General features: G+C 37.2%; 4 protein-coding genes across 5 annotated transcripts; 3 read left to right on the plus strand and 1 right to left on the minus strand.

The window, feature by feature from the left end:
- Positions 1 to 507: 507 nt before the first annotated feature.
- PRD1 (putative recombination initiation defect 1) lies at positions 508 to 6,422 on the plus strand. The gene is made up of 9 exons (XM_048122326.2): positions 508 to 1,009; positions 1,949 to 2,058; positions 2,142 to 2,317; positions 2,750 to 3,067; positions 3,199 to 4,162; positions 4,250 to 4,961; positions 5,042 to 5,322; positions 5,405 to 6,068; positions 6,135 to 6,422. The coding sequence occupies exons 1-9, from the start codon at positions 563 to 565 to the stop codon at positions 6,369 to 6,371; spliced, it is 3,909 nt and encodes a 1,302-aa protein (XP_047978283.2). The 5' UTR covers positions 508 to 562; the 3' UTR covers positions 6,372 to 6,422.
- Positions 6,423 to 7,359: 937 nt separating this feature from the next.
- On the plus strand, positions 7,360 to 8,737 carry LOC125224391 (putative GPI-anchored protein At3g06035). The gene is made up of 2 exons (XM_048127789.2): positions 7,360 to 7,527; positions 8,016 to 8,737. The coding sequence occupies exons 1-2, from the start codon at positions 7,455 to 7,457 to the stop codon at positions 8,507 to 8,509; spliced, it is 567 nt and encodes a 188-aa protein (XP_047983746.2). The 5' UTR covers positions 7,360 to 7,454; the 3' UTR covers positions 8,510 to 8,737.
- Positions 8,738 to 8,786: 49 nt separating this feature from the next.
- LOC125224390 (peroxisomal adenine nucleotide carrier 1-like) lies at positions 8,787 to 11,984 on the minus strand. Of its 2 annotated transcripts, none has more exons than XM_048127787.2 (7): positions 11,855 to 11,984; positions 11,551 to 11,724; positions 10,742 to 10,973; positions 10,316 to 10,462; positions 10,067 to 10,227; positions 9,582 to 9,893; positions 8,787 to 9,095 (listed from the first exon to the last, which is right to left on the minus strand). In XM_048127787.2, the coding sequence occupies exons 2-6, from the start codon at positions 11,691 to 11,693 to the stop codon at positions 9,617 to 9,619; spliced, it is 960 nt and encodes a 319-aa protein (XP_047983744.2). In that variant the 5' UTR covers positions 11,694 to 11,724; positions 11,855 to 11,984; the 3' UTR covers positions 8,787 to 9,095; positions 9,582 to 9,616. The 2 variants fall into 2 exon arrangements, with proteins under 2 accessions (XP_047983744.2, XP_047983745.2); XM_048127788.2 differs by having other exon boundaries at positions 8,787 to 9,111.
- A 1,060-nt stretch (positions 11,985 to 13,044) lies between these two features.
- LOC125221402 (mitogen-activated protein kinase kinase kinase NPK1-like) lies at positions 13,045 to 18,411 on the plus strand. Its single transcript, XM_089067117.1, has 17 exons — positions 13,045 to 13,601; positions 13,707 to 13,745; positions 13,857 to 13,922; positions 14,006 to 14,116; positions 14,317 to 14,397; positions 14,477 to 14,554; positions 14,639 to 14,721; positions 15,018 to 15,099; positions 15,194 to 15,294; positions 15,451 to 15,490; positions 15,668 to 15,727; positions 15,815 to 15,864; positions 15,947 to 16,172; positions 16,291 to 16,518; positions 16,743 to 17,056; positions 17,139 to 17,206; positions 17,913 to 18,411. Exons 1-17 carry the CDS (start codon positions 13,164 to 13,166, stop codon positions 18,011 to 18,013), a joined length of 2,166 nt encoding a protein of 721 aa, XP_088923243.1. The 5' UTR covers positions 13,045 to 13,163; the 3' UTR covers positions 18,014 to 18,411.
- The last annotated feature ends 427 nt before the right edge of the window (positions 18,412 to 18,838 follow it).

Below are 18,838 nucleotides of genomic sequence, written 5' to 3' on the forward strand. Positions count from 1 at the left end.
TTAGGAGTTTCAGTTGAGTCGGGCACATGTTTTAAGAAAAAAGTGTTTGAGTGTGTAATAAATAAATATGGTAGTGGATGTTGGGACTCACTTTTAACACTTTTTTATTAGTTATAGTGGATGTTGGGATCCACTTTTAATACTTTTTTATTAGTTGTAGTGGATGTTGGGACTCACTTTTAACACTTTCTAGACATTTTTTATTAATTTATTTCAACCATGACTCTTAAAGCGGGATGCCCAAAATTGATCAACTGAGACTTTTAAAGCAGGACGGAGAGTGTTTTCATTTATTAATTATGTCAAATGGATTCTGCTTAGGATAACGCTGATCAACTTTATCGATGCACAAAAATAAAGAGTAACATGTATGGACAATGGAGTGTATTGAATTGTAAACTTAGCTAATTATCCAAAATAATCAAAAGAATCATAATAAAAGTATCAAAATAAATTCCACATCTATAAAAAAAATCAAAACAGAGTATTATTGGACTTGGATTGTTCAAAAAAAACAGTCCCTTTCCCGCCTTCCATTTGAAAAAAATCCGTCGAAAAAAGTATGTACTGCACCACCGCAGCTCCACCGCCGCAGGCGGTGCCGGAGACTTGCAGTCAGGGCCACCGCTCCGTCCTCATTCTCCCAACAGAGGAGGGCGGCTCGATCTGCCTTCTCTGCCTTTCTGAACTCCTCTCTAACCCCAAATCCCCCACAATTCACGTCTCCTACGCTCTCTCCCAGCTCTCTCAAGCCTTTGATCAACCTCAATTCTTCCGCTCTCTTCTCACATTCCACTCTCACTTCCTCGTTTCCCCTCTCCTCGCTGTCTTGTCCAGCTTTGACGACGAGCCGATTGCCAAACAAACCATTGATTTGATCCAGATATTATGCGATGCTTCGAGAACTAATTCTAACGGAAATCAGGATTTGCGTAAGGAGTTCGTGGCTAGGGTTTCGGATTGTCTTTCCAGCGGCTCGTTGGCTTGGAGTCGTCGCCAGCTGTACATGGTAGTAGCTGAATCATTTCCCTTCTCTTTTCTCCCTTGGTGTTTGTAGAGCATTCTTAGCAAATAAATAGTTTCTCACTGTCATTTATTGATGATGATTAGTTTCTCACTGTCATCTATTGCAATTCGATACTATCAGCACTTTAAAATACCCTCTGTATATGCAGGGAAGTATGCTTACCAATTTGCCGGAGATATTCTTATGCTAGGCAACTGATTATTGAATATGTAGCTGTGTCTATTCAGACATCAATTGATTTCTTAGCAAACCCTCGGTTGATTTATAAGCAGGCATTATCTGTCAAAATACTTATACCGTGAAGTGAAGAGTTGAGACCAACACACTGTAATTGGGGTGGTTGAATTCTATACCTATGAAATGTTGTGTGACAGCCATGCATAGTCTTTCGGCTAACATGTTGCTGAATGCTGAAAGGGATTGCTTAATAGAGAAGAGGAGTGATAGGGAGACTTGGGAATTAAATTACCAATAGAATGGGAAGGCATTAGGTAGACTATAGACTCAAATCATGGGCCTCTCTACTTAGTTCTAGAGATATCAATAATAACGCCTATTTAGAAAATGGCATTGTGTAGAATAATGGTTGAGGAATCAGTTCAGATTGTGGGACAAGACTATTACACTTGTTAGGGATATCATCCCTTAGAGACAAGACATTCTACCTCATAGAGGAAATTGATTCTGTGTTCTAGTTTCTTTATCTCCAACAATATAATACTCCATAATCGACTTCTCTCAACTAGCATAATGAATCTTTAGATGCATTATTAGAGTAATTTCATGATGATCTTTCATGATCTCTGACAATTTTATCTTGCAAGGATGGTATTGATTCCATTATCATTTGCGAATACACTTGACATCTCTATTCTAAATGTATATGACACTTGTGTGCGTGATCATTACATTTTGATGCAGGTTCATTGCTTCGGTGTTCTCTTGGATAACCTGGATTTTAATCTGTATATATGCATTAGAAACAAAGACACCCTCATTCTCAACCTTTTAACAGGGCTTCAGTTGTCAAAGTAAGTTCAACTGATACACAAGATATTATATTCCCAACTTAGCATAAACTCAATTCTAAAATACTTATTTTCTTGTCTTATAGTGATAATATCCAGGGGGAGATTATGTTTGCTTTATACAGATTTTCCCTCCTCCATTACTCACATATTGATGGTTGTGGCACTGATGTTTTGCTTGCCTACTGTCCCAAGATTTTGCAAATGTCACTTAATATTCTTATGAAAAGCCAAAGTGATGATGTTCGGCTTAACTGTCTGGGTTGGTTTCTCTACTTTCCTTTCCATTCACAACTTATCTCAGAACTTCTTTCCTGTTTCTTCCTTTTTCATCTTTTCTCTCTATCAATGACCATAATCTGCAGCAGAAATTTTTTTATATGATACTTAGAAGCTAATCAGCATTTCAATTACAGCAATTCTGATTGGATTTTTTTGGGTTCTTTGTACTTTAAAAGTTGAATTTAGCTTGTCTCGGTTGAACTGAACTGAACAACTAAAGCATCTTGTATATAGTGTAAAATAACTGTGTTAAGTAGTGAAATAGCCTCGTAGAACACAAGCTTCCAGTCTTCAATCTACACTAGGACTATGGTTTTGACATGTGGAACATCATATAGCGACAGTGATTGTCACATAACGATAAATGCTTGTTAAATGCGTATTTTGACCGCATGTTATCATCTCTCTGTAGCATTCTTGACGGTGTTGGTTCAGCGAGGGTTCTTTCAAAGTGCATGCTCAAATACTTTGGAGAGCAATAGCACACATTTCTTTGAAGCTGATAGCTTAATGCAAATAACTGAGGATGCGGACAATGGCCCATCTCTAGAAATCTTGTTTGCTGAGGCAGTCAAAGGGTCCCTGCTTTCTTCTGATAGTCAAGTTCAAATTGCAGCATTGGATTTGATCTATAGATATCTTTCATCTGAAAATGTGTCACTCAAGGAATGTCAAGCTCTCATTGAAGAAAATATCGCAGATTATGCATTTGAAATACTTAGATTATCAGGTAAACATGTAGAGAGAACATGCTTTTACAGAGCCATTCTACAGAAGGTGGAAGATGATGCATTCATGAAACTAACTATTCATATATAGATAAGTATTTTCTTATATTTTCCTAATTGGGTTATTTTGTAGGTTGCAAGGATTCCATTGTCACCTCTTCAATTCAGGTTATTTATTTATTATCGAATGCCGAGGAAGCCTTCAGACATCGACTGGCGATTGGATTCTCTGCACTAGTTCCTGTTCTGCGTTATGTAGCTGAAATTCCTTTTCACCCTGTGCAGTGCCAATTACAGAATCTCATATTAAAGTGTGTGCTAAACTGTCCTGGAGTAGTATCAACCTGCAATGTTGAGGAAATAAGTAGTATCTTGGCAGGGATGTTTAAGAAACATACAGCTGGTGAGATTGGCATTCTGTCAGAGACATTCACTTTGTCATGCTCCATATTTGTCACCATTATGAAATGTTCATCTTCTCGTGGGAGTTTAAGCTTTGCAGCCTCAATTAAAGATGCATTAAGATCTGCTGTTTCAATTTGTTTTGGAGACAACCATGTAAACACAGATCAAATATTGCATTTTCTTTACCTAATGAAGGAAGCATATGCCTTTGGCCAGCAAGAGGAATTCCTAGTTTCGTCGGAAATGAAACTGCAAAATTTTATAATTGACATATGCAAACTGAAACTTTTACCTTGGTTTATGGGGGTGATCAATGTCATGCAAGAAGAAGCTATTGCCTTGGGAGTCATAGAAACATTTCACTCAATACTTCTTGATCCTAATGTCGGTGCCAAGGATTTTGCAGAGAGTCTAGTTTTGTCCTCATGGTTCAGTGGATTGTTCGGATGCTTGGGTTTATTTCCCATGGAAAAAATGAAGCAGATTGTGTATGTGATCTTCAGTTCAATTGTAGATGTACTCCTAGGAAATGATTCAGGGCAATCTATTAGGGATGCTGCTCTCCATTTGCCATCTGATCCTACAGATTTGCTATTCCTTCTTGGTCAGAAGAGCTCCCATAACCCTGAGTTGTTTTGTTGCCAATCTGCAGTGCTGCTGGTATTATATGTTAGCTCACTCTATAATGATAGGTATCAAGCTGCATAAAAGTCAAACTTCCATCCAACCTATGTTAAACATTCAGTTGATTTTAGTTTTTTCCTTTTCTTTGTTTATAGGTTGGCTGATGAGAGGTTGATACTATCTTCCCTGGAGCAATTTATTTTACTCAACAGTGGTGATATCTTCTGCGGAGTCCCTGCCTCAGTAACGGTAGAATTGTTAGTAAATCTTTATGGATTTTACAGGGGTTTTGCCAAAATGCGATACCAAATGCCTTACAGTCCAGAAGCTGAGAGAATCCTTTTTCAGTTATTGGAAGAAAAGGAATGGGACTCACTGTCTACGAAGATTCATTTGACATCACTGATGTGGTTATTTCAGCAAGATAAACTCTGCAAGTCCTTATGTGATCAGATACTGAAGTTCTGCACACGGAACAGCTCTATTGGTAAAAACATGGTTCTTGATAAGGAAACTAAAGAAACAGTGGATCTTCGTGTCTTTGCTGAGTTGATAACATCCGGAGATAACTATGTTGCAATAATTTTTGTTTGCTTACTGGGAGATCTTGTCGAAAATTCTTGCCAAGATTATGACATCATTGCAGTTCTAGAGGCATGTACAGAGATGATCGAAATTGCTCCAGCTGCTTCAGATCACTTTTGCATGCATGGAATAGAAGGGGTGTTACAGAAAATTTATAGTTATTCGTCTTGCTCTTCCCCTGAAATATTCATATGTACACATCAACTTGTTTTTATCATTTTAAAATCAGTACAGTCTGAATCACTGTCCAGTGATGATGCTTGGATAGGAATCACTGTAAAGGTAAAAGAATTTTCGCTAATTTATTCTCGTTTGTTGCATATGCACATTTAAGTTAACTAGACTGTTTTACTGTTTTAAAGTTGATAAACTGCCTGATCACGGTCGTGGAAGAAGATGGATGGACTGAAGAAGTTATCACAATAATTGGAATTCTTTGTCTGATTTTGCACCACTCGACAAAGCAGGCACTAACTGAGGCTTCAAAGACCATAGTTCTGAATGTTCCTTTGATCTCAATTATTAATTCCACAATCTTTGAAGCTTGTTCCAAGGGGCACGCATTGTTTGATCATGATGAGGGAACAAAGACAGGGGAAGCTCTCATATTCGTGCTCTTACTACTCTTTTTCTCTCTGAAAAGGTAACCATAGTAGTATCAATTATGCTTGTGAAATGCACTATGCTTTTTTGCTTATTGAATGCTAACTTCACTTGTATTTCAGTGCACGGGCTACTCTTCCTGGTATCGTAGATTTGCAAATATTGCTTGCTGAAGGTATTTCAGCCGAGCCACTATCCTATCTCAGCATCCGTTGCCCTGATTTATGCAAGATGATGCATTTTGGATCTGCTCAAGTAAAAATGATTGCTTCATTTTGTCTTTTGGAAATGTTCATGGGACTCGAAGACAATGCAACTGGAAAACCAGCTGATTTAAACTTCAGAGAAGGCTACCTATCATCAATATCAGCAATCTTAGAAGGTCTAATATTTTTTGATGACATCAAAGTTGCATTGAACTGCTCCCAGTGTTTGTCAACTCTCATGACATGGGAAGTTCACAAAATAGAATCACTGTTGCCAGAAAAATATGGATGGTGCAGATTGATAGTAGAGGAGCTGGTGATGTCACTGTCTGCTCCAACTCTGACAAAATCGTTGATGATTCATCACAAGCCCGCTTCTAACATTGCCGTTGCTTTGCTAAAACACAGCAACGGATCTCCTTGGATGACTCAAGTGTTTGATGATTCTTCCATTAGAAGCATCATTAAAAATTTAAGCGCGAGCAATCTAACCATTGAACTAGTGACTTTGTTTCGCGAGCTTCTGTGTTCTGGCCTTCTGAACTCTTCCCATGTTGCTGATCTCACTCGAGTTTTCCAGGTACCAATACTACACCCCCTTTAATGATTCCATTTTTGTGTTCTAACATTGCATGAGCCTTTTCAGGCATTTAGAAATCATGCATACATTGACGAAATCCAAGATGGCGGCGTCACAGAAAATCAGTTGGAAATCAATGTAGGCGGCAACCAAGATCGTGTGGGCAGATCTCGTACCTTTCTTATCGGTCTCGTGTCTTCTATGTCATATCCTGACTGTGAGAGGTCACAGAGTAGAAAGAAGCAGTTGCTAGAAGAAATAGATTTGTTTAGCAGATGTTTGATGGAAAAGGAGGGTCAATGATGCATATGTATTTTTCTTAAGACACTGAATAGTAATAAAATCATAAATATTAGTAGTTGAAATTTAAACAGGACATTTGATCATCGATATATCAACTAAATCTGATCAAGATCACAATCAAGCACTAATGTCCAACAAAATTCATCGACATATCAAACAATTAATTAATCAATTAATTTTCTAGAAGGGTGGCGCTTAATTTCTTAGTTGAATTTTCCAACTCGCTACAAAATTATTGTTGACGATAATGCAACAATTTTGTGAAAGGTAATCCTTAATATAGTAGGGGTGAGAAATGAGAATTCAAACTGTGTTAAAGCATATAATTTTGTTGAGATTAATTTGTGGTGTCTCAGTTTTGCCACTTGAATTATACATCATCATCTACGAATAATATTCAATTGCACAAATTCTTGAGTCTAAACTCTATCGAATCCTCCAAACACTAAATCTTATACGTATTCGTTCCTTCGATGCAGAAGTTATGACCAATTTGGGAAGTGGATTGCAACTAGTCAACCTCCACTAAAATATATATTACTTACAATATCTTTTTGTAGAAATAAAAATATACTATTGTAATAAATTCCAATTAACATTATTACCTAAACTGAAGCTTAAAAGAATTATCTCTAGCTATGAAATAATCAAATCTAAAATATAAATACGAAACTAAACTAAAATCTAGAAAATTAATACCAAGACTCACACATACAATACACCTAAATAGTTGGATTATTTCTCCCTTTTTTACAAAAAATAAGGACATGTAATGGATTTTTTAGTATTTTTAGATTTTATTGGGCAATGAGGAAAGGTCGGGTCTTGCTCACTTGGCCAATGTGTATTTTGATAATCTTTTGTGGATATATTTTTGTTTGATCTACACCTAGAAATTTTATAATAAAAGCACGTCACCTTGATATTAACGTGACATTTCTACGAAAGCACATTATGAAAATGAAACGCTCGATCAATTCAACAAAGTTCCACTATATGTATTACACAAATCCAGAGATATGATAATATTTCAAACATTGCTCACCCCTTCAATTTGCCTTATCTAAACCAAAAGCATAATTAATGGCGTCTACTATTCCATGTTTGCTGTTTCTCTCTCTACTTTCTCACTCCTTTCTACTCAGCAAATGTAATGGTTAGTAATTTTTATTGATTTCAATTCTTGCATGATCATATCATATGAAGTTTGATTTGCAAGTCTTGGGAAATCTATCCTTACATGTATGGTTTTATTTGATTTTAGGCTTCAAGGATGGCTATTCTTTGTCTAGAATGATTAAAGTCGTGTTTATGCTAATCCCTTGTTAATTTTGGAAGATTAAAATTTTAAAGATATCTTAGTTTTTTATGACTATTATATTATTTAAGTTAGTTTTTTTTCATTCATATCTCATTAAAAATTGTTGGGTTGATTTCCCTTTAATTTAATTATTTTATTTAACGTGAGAATTTACACAAGCTATGAAATGGACATCTCTTAATTTGGTGAAAGGAATTAGAGAGAGATTTGATTTTTGCAAGAAACGATGTGGTAGTTGAGCTAAGATTTGAGAATTACTTCCATAAATTGTTTTTACTTACCTATTTTTATCAATTTTATTCTAATCTTTTCGTGTAACGCAGAGGATGATGATCTTCTAAACGGGATCCAACAATACAGATCAACCTTGAATCTCACGGCTCTAGCCACGACACGCGAGGCCGAATGCATCGCTGATGAAGTCGCCGATACTTTCCAGAACCGACCTTGCACCAACGCTACGAATCTCAATGCCACAGACCTATCGACCATTCCCACCTATACCGCCATTATGACAAAATGCGGTCTGAATGCAAATGCAACCAATACCTCCGTAAACAGCCAGATCTTACCTACCTGCATCCCCAACCAGCAGAACCTCGTGATCTCTGATTTCACGTCAAGATACGCAACTTACCTCAACTCCACAGGGTTCTCCGCCATCGGGGTTGGTTCTGAAGATGACTGGTTGGTCGTGCTCCTCACCAACATGACTGGCACTGCCATCAACGGCAACGGGAACGGGGCTTCTGGCCTTGCCCTCACCGCCATAAGCCCTGTCGTGCTTTCACTCATCTCCCTTTTCATGTTAGTTTGAACTAGAGTGTTTGATGTCTATACAGTGGAAGCATTAAACAGTGATACTACTAATAAGTTTCTGTAGAAGCAATAACTCACATTTCTTTGATACAGTCACAGATTATACTAGAGACCTAGAAAAGTGATACATGTATTGCATCTTTATATATAGTCTATATACAGATTGATGACAATAATACTATTCTGTTTTAGTCTCTTGAAATCAGATTACCAGGTTTTCATGACAGTATCTGGATAACTTTCAGATTTTATTGCTCAATTAAAAGAAAAATTGCTAAATATAAAAACTCCAACATTTGATTAATGACAATGATAACATCTACTATCATACAAAACTCATCCTAATAATACATTGCTTTATTTTCCCAACAATATGCATCAATACTTTATACTCTTTCAAACAACAAACAACAGATCCGGAACACAATCTCCGTGACTGAACACGAAGATAAAACCATAGTGACAACAAACATCAGGTGGGCCGTGGGGGCTTGCATTGGTCGGAACCGCTTACTCAGACTAGGACAATAGAGACCCTATCCTTCATATGAAGAGCAGTAACTCCAAGCACTAAACTTTTTGTGCTGCATAAGGATAATACTGTTGGAAAACATTTCGATATGTTGAAATTGAGAAATCATTAGTATACAATACGATTTGTGCTAACTGCCAAATATGACATTCAAGTGGTCTATAGCCCAGAAGACTGGTAGAGCCTGTGATATATATATTAAGTAGTGTTTTTGTTAAGAGTATTATTTTTAAAGTCGTACGTGCAGTCCATTGATCATCTTAGTACCAGTAAAGCAAGGCAAGGCAATCTTGCCCTAAGGTGATTAGATCAAGGGTGAAGGATATTCTCACAAATCTCATGTCCACACCATCAGATAAAATTTCCCTCAATCTTATTCAAATCGGATTCTGTCATGTTGATACAGATACAATCAACTAGGATCAGCTTAAAGGTCAGAGTTAAGAATTTGGACGTTTTCAATCTATTACACTCACACAATAGTTTGCTATATTATAGACCCTAAAAGTCTGATTTGTTTCATATTTATTGTACTTACCAAGATGAACATCTCACTGATTCAACGAGATTTCTTCAAGAACTCTTTAAGTTGGGTCTCGTCAACATAAACCTCCTTAGTGCGATCATTAGGACCCACGTGGTCTTCGTAACTTTCTCCTTTATCATCAAAAGCAGTGCTGAGGTCAGGACTGTTTTCAGCATTTGTGCCTGCAGCCCTTTGAAGAAGCCAAGTATCCCTTCTCTTTCCCAGATAGAACAGAGTGTTCCAGATATGGATTTACGGGGTCGTGCTTGGGGCCTACCATCTTCACTCTCATCTGATTTTGCTGACTGAATCACCACTTTACACCTGTGCATTATTCAGATGAGATCTATGTCTGTACAGAAGCACTAGCATCACAAACTATAACAGATAACAATCTATGCAACAGGAAGTCCTCGCATTAACGCTGATGATGGAAAGCCTCAAGTTGGAGGCTGAAAAGTGTTTCCTGATGAGAAAGGACAAAGACAGACATTTACCTTATAGCTGGATAAGTTAAACAGGTAGCAATACACTTCGAGACTGCACCATAAACAAAAGCAGAGAAGGCAGAGATAGCTTCTGGAGATGACACCTCATCCGTTTGTTTATTCACATTACTCTTTAGAAGCCTATTTTTTAACTGATCAAATACTGTATACTGCATGGCATTGCAATTAGCATAAGAATCTGTTGGACCTGTCTAACAAATATTTACAAAGTACAATTCAAATAGAAACTAGATATACCTGTATAGATGGATTTGCAGTAAGTAGAAGGGAAATTCCTAGACCATCAAATGCATCACTGAAAGAGCCTTCTGAGAGAGATTGCCACAAGCCTTTTGATTTTCCAAAATCACTTGTTTGCATTCTTGAAGATGCTGTATCAAGAGGCTGTAAAAATAAAATTCAGGCAGATGCTGTGACCATAAGAACATATTGATCCACAACAAGCAGGGTCCGTACAAAGTATTTGAACACGAGACACCCATTGAAACAAAGCTCTAAGCCTTGCATTTCTATTAAACTTCAGTGTAAACTTAATAAACCAGCAATTTGTAGTTACATTTATAATCTATACCTATTGTTAACGTAACAGCAATATTTTTATAAAACACAGTTAGCTCCAACATTCAATACAAAATCTGAGCATCAAGTGAAGCTGTGACTTGCCTGTGTTGCTATGGCTGTGCATGCACCAGCAGCAGCAGCAATTAATAAGTTAGCAGCAGTACCTATGGATTTAGATTTGCTTTCTCTTAAGTACAGCCTCTTGAAAAAGCTATACCCATAGAAGTAGATAAACTGTGAAATGAAGGACTGCAGATTCTTCGTGCCCAGGCCCTGATACAACGACAGGACTTGACCTTTGGATATTGCTTCCAACAGAACATCTGAAATATTCCTGTTATCGCATGAAAAACGATTCATATTTTCCTTTTAAGAACTGACATTATATGCATCATGTAATTAGTTACTACACCATCCTGCTCAGCCAGACATTGGACAAGACAAAGATAACAAGATTTTAAAGATGAGCCACAATCTTCATCCACCGAAAGCACGTTATGGTAACTTAGTAGTGTAATCATATACTGCTAAATTCACAAAATATTTGTGAAACAACTAAAGTTCATATTTTTATCATCAATTTTGTAACACAGTTTTTGTATCTATTTATTCATCAAAACACTACATTGAGAATAAATGAAGTCAATATGCACACACCATGCTAACGACTCTGGCGGAGACAACAAGAATCAATTTTTATTTCAGAGATTTCAATACTATACCAATAAATCTTGCATCTATTTTCCTTTCAATCATCCAAATCTCTGGATACACTATTGCTATTACGATAGACCATACAGGATATAAACGAATCCAATACTGCTAGACTGGTATCAATTGATTGAGAGCAAGATTCGAAACAAGTTCAAAATGAAAACAAACTAGATGTTCACGAAAAAAAATATACCTACCTATATCTTTGGTGATGATGAGCTCGATTCTCAGCTTGATACCTAGTTTTACAGGTGTCGAGAGGATACAAGACGGTGGTGCTGACCAGTGCACCTACCGCACCCGACGTCGCCTCCACTAACGACTCCATGTCAAGCGCCATCGGTTAATCCCAAACCTTTTGAGTTTTCCACCTACAACAACCAACAGAGGAAACAATTGAATTAAATTAAATGACTAGAAATTAAGAGTTGGGGAAATTCAGATCAGTTGTTCCGCCAACCAAACAAAATCAGCAGCCAAATATTGAGGTGAAAAACAAACCTGCAGACTTGCGAAGAGCGGCGTAGGATAAATTCGCCGGCGGTGGGCGGAGATTGATGAGTTCGTATTGTGATCGCGGTCAGAGCTGACCTGTCTGTTAATCTTTTTGGGATTCCAAACGTGTTTCTTATTTTAATTTGTTTTCAAAGCAATAAATTTATTAGGCCTCGACAGTTGACACTAAAAATTACTAAATTATTTTATTAAAAAAAATTCAGATTATAATTATAACATTAAAATTAACGTAAATTTTCAAATGCCAGCTAGTTTTTTATTTATTTTATGTACTTTTTAGAAATTATTTTAAATACTCTATTACCATATTACTGTTTTTGTTTCATATTGAACGTGCACATCTTTATATTATTCCATATTGAACAAAACAAAATAATTTCATAAAAACTCTAGTATCTTATGTTTCCAATCAAATTAACAAGGCCTTATCGATAAAATTACACTGTTTTCCTTATTTTAGGATTTTTATCACTATTTTGTTAAGTCAAATAAACATATAATTTTAAACAATGGAATTAAATTACTTTCTAACGTCAAAATCCTAACAAATATATAGATCTTTACTGAAAATTATCGATCTCATTCTTTTCCTACACCATCTCCTGCTGCACTCATCATAAACATAAAATATGACGGTGGATTCATTACTTATGTTTGTGAGGGATGGAACAGAGTAAAGGATCACCTAATCCGAATCCTAATACATTTCCTACTTCACCTCTCACAAATATGATAGTGGACTCTACCTATTTTATGTTTGTGAGGAATGGAGTAAGAAATGTATTAGGATCTGAATTATGTGATCTTTTATGATGGGTTTAGAGTTTATGGTGTAGAAAAAGAATTAGGTGATCCACACCGCAGATGGACTCTCAAAATCGATAATTTCATAATTTTTGTTGCATAATTTATCCTATATAAATCTACTACTGCATTTTAAAATAAAAGAAAAATCTTAAAATACGTGGCATTGAGTTGGGCCTAAAAGCCCAAATCTAATCATAGTTTACTAAATTGCGTTGACGAATTGCTGATGAAATCACAACGGCTCCATCGTCAAATATTTTCAAAAGTACACGGGTCAAAACGAAAATAGCTAAAATTGTCGGGGTCAAACTCGTATTTACCACACTCTGTTCCTCCATTATTCTAGTTTTCAAACCTTCTTTTCCCTCTCTGCCTTCACTATCTTCACTGAAATGAATTGGAAGCCATAAATAAGCCCTAATTTTTCTCCTCTCACTACACTACAATCCTTGGTTTCTCCCTCTCTATAATCCGTATCTCTCCGGCGATGCAGGACTTCATCGGCTCTGTTCGCCGATCTCTGGTTTTCAAACCTTCCGGCGAAGAATCGGCCGGGTTTGGGGGAATTGTCGAGAAATTAGGGTCAAGCATCCGGAAATCTCGAATAGGTATATTCGCTAAGCCTCCGGTTCCCGCGCTGCCGTCAATTGCGAGGAGAAACGCCAGAGCAGAGCCGTCGGTGGAGGAGGAGCAATTGCCGCCGATGGAAGGATCGACGGAGGATGAGCCGCCGGTAACTCGGGGAAGAGACAGCAGAATGCTGACGCCGAAATCTAAGAAAGAGGAAGAATCGAAGAAGAGGAAAGAGGTCGGTGTGCCCCCACTGATCCGGTGGAGGAAAGGGGAGTTGATTGGCTGCGGTGCGTTTGGGAGAGTTCACATGGGAATGAACCTTGATTCCGGGGAGCTGCTCGCTGTGAAAGAGGTTGATTCCTTCGACTCCTTTACATTTTCGTGATTGTTTGTTTATTGCTGGGATTTAATGTGTTGATTGGTGTTTCTCATGGTTGTTGTAACTTCACGAGTGCAGGTTTCAATTGCGGCAAATAGCGCTTCAAAAAAAACGCAAGTATGCATCTGTTATGAGCTGACTTTAGTGTTGACGATTCCACTCTTTTTTTGTAATTTAATTGATCTAGCTCGATTGGAAGATTAAATTTGATTGATCACTGGCCTACAGGAATACATAGGGGAACTTGAGAAAGAAGTTAATCTATTGAAAAATCTTTCACATCCAAACATTGTGGTGAGGCGACACATCTTCTGCATTTTGATTGATCACTGGACAGCTTAACCTTTGATCTTACTGCATTTTGTTTTGTTGCTCAGAGATATTTGGGAACTGCTAGAGAGGATGATTCACTTAACATATTACTGGAATTTGTGCCTGGTGGATCCATTTCATCTCTCTTGGGAAAATTTGGGTCTTTCCCAGAATCTGTAAGTGATTATATATCTCTGTGTATCACATTTTGAAATGACTGAGATTGTAGTTGATTTGCTTTCAGGATTACCTGCATCAGAGTTCTTGTATTAGTCATATTGGTTTTTGTCTATAACTAGCTAGGAACTTAATACAGTTGTGGAGTCTCATAAGTATGTCCTCAGTATTCTAATCTATACTTTTACTTTGCATTCAGGTTATAAGAATGTACACAAAACAATTGTTGTTAGGACTAGAGTACCTGCACAACAATAAGATTATGCACAGGGATATCAAGGTAATTTTTCCCCTTGCAATGTGAGCTTGTCAATCTGAAAGTCATAGACTCCTAATTCTAGCAATTCTACACTCATTAGGGAGCAAATATTCTTGTTGACAACAAGGGATGCATTAAACTTGCCGATTTTGGGGCATCCAAGAAAGTTGAAGCATTAGTATGATTTCTATCTTTACAAAAAAAGAATCTCTTATATTTCATGTCACTGGAAGCTGTATCTGAACTACTATTATGACTGCAGGCCACAATCACTGGTGCCAAATCAATGAAGGGTACTCCATATTGGATGGCTCCTGAAGTTATTGTTCAAAGTGGTCACAGCTAGTGAGTAGAAAATATACTGTTGCTCTTAATTAGCATGGAAATTTGATCCATTATTGAACTATAATTTGAATTGAACACTGGAGTGAAGTTATCAGTGGGTGAAACATTGTTTCAATTCATATTTATTCTTAGCTGATATTGTGTCAAAAGCGCCTCTTGTACAACGTGTGTTGCTTGTTCTTAGAGAACCTTCTCTACCCAAAAAACATGATTTTTCTCTTCTTTGACCATGTAGATTTTGTATTTTTACCACATGAAGTCAAGCTAAGCTCTTCTCTCTGTGTAAAACATTGCAGCTCGGCTGATATATGGAGTGTCGGATGCACAGTTATTGAAATGGCCACAGGAAAGGCTCCTTGGAGCCAGCAGTATCAGGAGGTGTTTTTTGTTTAATACTACAGAACATGAAGCTATTAAATTAAAACTCAACTAAGTTGCTTGTTAAGGGGTGCTAACGTTGCGATAATTTCAGGTTGCTGCTCTCTTTCATGTAGGGACTACTAAATCTCATCCACCAATACCAGATCATCTTTCTCCTGAGGCAAATGATTTCTTGTTAAAATGTTTACAGAAGTATGTCTGGTGCATATTAGTTTACTATTGCCTATTTCATTTCCTGGTAGTAGTTAACCGGGCATTGAAAAAAAATCAAAATGATTGTGGAGTTATTTTATTCTCTTTCGTTTTCCTTACTTGACTATTCATATTTGGTTTCATAACTAATTGTAGGGAGCCAGAGCTGAGGGCGACTGCATCAGAGTTGTTAAAGGTAGGATAAAATTTTTGAATCGTGACATATTCATCGATGCCTTTCCACAAGAGTCAGCGCCTGGAAAATACACGACAATTTTTCATGCTTTAGTGCAACTCCATATTTTCCATTCCATAGTTGCATTGAGATCTCATGATTGTTAATATAACACTGTCCTTTGCTTGTAATGTTCAGCATCCATTCGTAACTGGAGAAAGTCAGGACTCCTATGTTGCTCTTCGCTCTTCACATCTGGTTAGAAAATGTGCTTGTCTCTCTGTATATATGTTTTCCACTGTTTTGGTAAATTTGATATAATAAGTTAGGTATCTGGATCAACAGGAAAGAACTGGAAAACGGACGGCAGCATATGGGGCTGAAATTAAGAAATCGTAAGTATCCTTTTGGGAGAATTCCTGATGTATCTTGTTAAATTACTTAATTATAAAACTTGAGGCGGTATTCATGCTGCAGAATGAACCTAGAGGCAAGGAGGTCATGCAATGGTCTGAAGGACATTGGTGATTTGGGTGGTGCCTCTTGCTCAACAGTAAACTTTAAGCAGTACTCAGAAGGATCATTGTGGCAACCTGTCAATTTTGACGATGATGATATGTGTCGAATTGATGACAATGATGATCTTTTATTCGGCACATCCACGAAATTCAGACATAGTCTACTTCCTAGTGATTGTAATCAGGTTAAGAAGTAATCTTTATGATCATCTTGAATTCCATATATACTCCTAAATATGGTAGTTGATATTTTTGTCCATGAACGATGCACAATTGACATTGTGCCGGGTCTTCTTCATACAGAGTTTTAACCCAATGTGTGAACCCAATGATGATTGGGGCTGCAAGTTTGATGAGAACCCTGATTTGACCAAAAGTGGAATGGAGATTCTTCCTAGTCAAATTGAGTCTGGAAACAGGTCTTTAGGTTCTGTTGAGGTGGACTGTGGCTTTACATTTCCGAGGCAGTCTGTGTCTGAAGATGACAACATTTTAACTGAAGCAAAGATCAAAGCTTTCCTGGATGAAAAGGTATTTACTGATGGAACTATACTATTACATCCCAGCCCGTCTATGGAAATATGAATCTGAGTTTCACATATTGTCCAATTTGCCTAGTTTGAATTTGGCATCTTCCTGTATAATTCCTGTATACCAAAATTCGAGCTCTTCATTTTTACCCCCCTCTCCCCCCACACCCTCTTATTTTATCGGAACAGAGCAGATTCTTATTTGAATTTCTACTGTATATGTAGGCTGTGGAACTAAATAAGCTGAAAACACCTCTTTTTGCGTTCTACAATTCCTTGAATGTTGCTGGACCTCCAAGTCCTGTTGGTGGAATAGGCAACAAGGAAAATGTTTCAAGTATCTGCAATCTACCTCCTAAGAGTAGGTCGCCTAACAAAATGGCTAGCAGGAGATTTTCTACTGCCCTTGATGCTGATTACTGCTTGAGTCCACAGAGTTTCTCCAGACGTGCATCGAATATTGGTGGTGAAAACTTTCGAACTTCTCAGGGCGCCAAAGAGCTTCCCTACGATTATCAACCGGAGCCACTTACTCCAAAGTATGTTATATTCTTTAGCATATTATTTGCAACTTTCTTTCTCCTTTAACAACTTTGATACTAAGAAACAATGTCTTTGTAGCTCTAGGTTCGGTGATATACAAAGGAAATGGAAAGAAGAACTTGTTGAAGAGCTTGAAAGAACCAGAGGCAAGTTGCATTTCGTTTCCTGTGTGTATTAGAACTGCATGTACACCTCTTTTAATGTGTTAGTCAATATCTTTTAGTTGCCTTGGAAAGCAACCTAAAGAATGAGAAATGCATTTACTTAGTGTAGTTGCTCTTCCTCAGCACAGTTTTCATGTGGAAAAATTGTTTTGCTCTAAGAAGAGCTAATTTAGGTGCTGCCAGATGGCAACTGAAGTCAAATGAGAAAAGCTTGTTAGCAGTGTCTAAATATATTGTTTACAGCCGGTAGTGGTCGCGGTCACTTCATTCTGTGCCTAGTGTGTTTATATATATGTAACCTTTAGGACCTAGAACTCAACTGTGAATCTAGATACCAGTCACTCTATTATTAAGTAGCTCACGTCCCAACCTCTCTTTGTAATCTGTACTAGTTGGTGTCAATGAACTGTTTATTTTCTATGGAAATCTGTATACTGGAGTAACTCGGACAAAACAAGTTGCTTAAGGCTTTACTGATGCAGGAAATATGTTCGGCAGTCATATATGCTGCTCTTATAAACGCACGCATAGAAAAACTTTAGTACAGAAATTTCTCTTCTAGCTTGATACTGTACAAAACAACCAGTGCTAAGCATTTTGTTGATGTTTTATATGCCATTGCATGTATTCTACATTTCTACTTCCTTGATATTATGTCACTGACCCGGGTCCTATCACATTTTCCCAGAACTCATGCGTCAAGCAAGCACGTCCAAGACATCATCGCCCAAGGATCGAATTATGAACCGACAAAAAGATCGGTTAAAATATGCATCTCCTGGAAAATAAATGTGTGAAGTTGCTACCATCTCTCCTCTCAAGAGAGCATGTTTGAGTTGCTACCATCTCTCCTCTCAAGCAATGTATGCCGTTGGTGAGACGCTGAGAAAAATGGCTTGTGATCCTGATGATGAATAGATTTCTTTTGGCATGCGTTTGAAAATGTCCAAAAGAGAGAACTAAAGCTTTTGAGTGAAAAAAGAAATCAAAAGTTTAGGCACACTACTCTATGGTGTGTAAACTCTATATCATCTTGTTTTATTGCCATATTTGTGCATAGAGAGTTGGCATCTTTGGAAAAATTTTACACTATCATACTACTATCATGTACGAACCAGATCGACCACTTGTAGTTCATCTGTCTTAACATATAATATGAAATAACATGTCATATATGGTTCTCTCTCTCTCTCTCTCTCTCAGAAGGTTGAGGTTGGTTTCTTTATCTTGTTGCAGACAACAAGAATTACAGAGGAAAGAATTGAACGATGCAGGTGTGAGTTTGTTCTTTTTAGATAAAGTTGTGAGGTTATTTTACCAAATCAACCAACTTTATTGATTGAGTTTTTAGGTATTTTCCTTTTCCCAGTTTTATTAAGAATATCTTCAAGTTTTGAGCTTCCAGATCATGTTTGTGCTTTGGAAAATGCCTTCATTTTTACTATTTGATTTTCCTCTGATTTTGATTTAGTGGGTTTTTATTGATGTTATAAAATTAGGAAATCAGTGTCAAAATGGGCTGTAAATTTGCAAAGGTCCTCTTTTTTTCACCCATTTGGACCAAATATTATTGCAATTTGCATTCAAGCCCAGTTACTATTTCAATACACCCAC

This window comes from Salvia hispanica, chromosome 1, assembly GCF_029641045.1.
Source record: "Salvia hispanica isolate PSC_SH4W2 chromosome 1, Shi_PSC_v1, whole genome shotgun sequence".
Lineage (NCBI taxonomy): Eukaryota > Viridiplantae > Streptophyta > Magnoliopsida > Lamiales > Lamiaceae > Salvia > Salvia hispanica.

What these genes read in the sequence shown, in the direction of transcription:
- LOC125221402 (XM_089067117.1), top strand. Translation starts at nt 13,164, where the DNA reads ATGCAGGACTTCATCGGCTCTGTTCGCCGATCTCTGGTTTTCAAACCT. An exon ending in AGCTGCTCGCTGTGAAAGAG is followed by an intron (nt 13,602 to 13,706) that starts GTTGATTCCTTC and finishes TCACGAGTGCAG; the next exon opens with GTTTCAATTGCGGCAAATAG. An exon ending in GTTCAAAGTGGTCACAGCTA is followed by an intron (nt 14,722 to 15,017) that starts GTGAGTAGAAAA and finishes AAAACATTGCAG; the next exon opens with CTCGGCTGATATATGGAGTG.
- LOC125224391 (XM_048127789.2), top strand. Translation starts at nt 7,455, where the DNA reads ATGGCGTCTACTATTCCATGTTTGCTGTTTCTCTCTCTACTTTCTCAC. An exon ending in TCTACTCAGCAAATGTAATG is followed by an intron (nt 7,528 to 8,015) that starts GTTAGTAATTTT and finishes CGTGTAACGCAG; the next exon opens with AGGATGATGATCTTCTAAAC.
- PRD1 (XM_048122326.2), top strand. Translation starts at nt 563, where the DNA reads ATGTACTGCACCACCGCAGCTCCACCGCCGCAGGCGGTGCCGGAGACT. An exon ending in TGAAATACTTAGATTATCAG is followed by an intron (nt 3,068 to 3,198) that starts GTAAACATGTAG and finishes GTTATTTTGTAG; the next exon opens with GTTGCAAGGATTCCATTGTC. An exon ending in CTCTTTTTCTCTCTGAAAAG is followed by an intron (nt 5,323 to 5,404) that starts GTAACCATAGTA and finishes CTTGTATTTCAG; the next exon opens with TGCACGGGCTACTCTTCCTG.
- LOC125224390 (XM_048127787.2), bottom strand. Translation starts at nt 11,693, where the DNA reads ATGGCGCTTGACATGGAGTCGTTAGTGGAGGCGACGTCGGGTGCGGTA. An exon ending in GCACAGCCATAGCAACACAG is followed by an intron (nt 10,463 to 10,741) that starts GCAAGTCACAGC and finishes TTATTTTTACAG; the next exon opens with CCTCTTGATACAGCATCTTC. An exon ending in TTAACTTATCCAGCTATAAG is followed by an intron (nt 9,894 to 10,066) that starts GTAAATGTCTGT and finishes AATAATGCACAG; the next exon opens with GTGTAAAGTGGTGATTCAGT.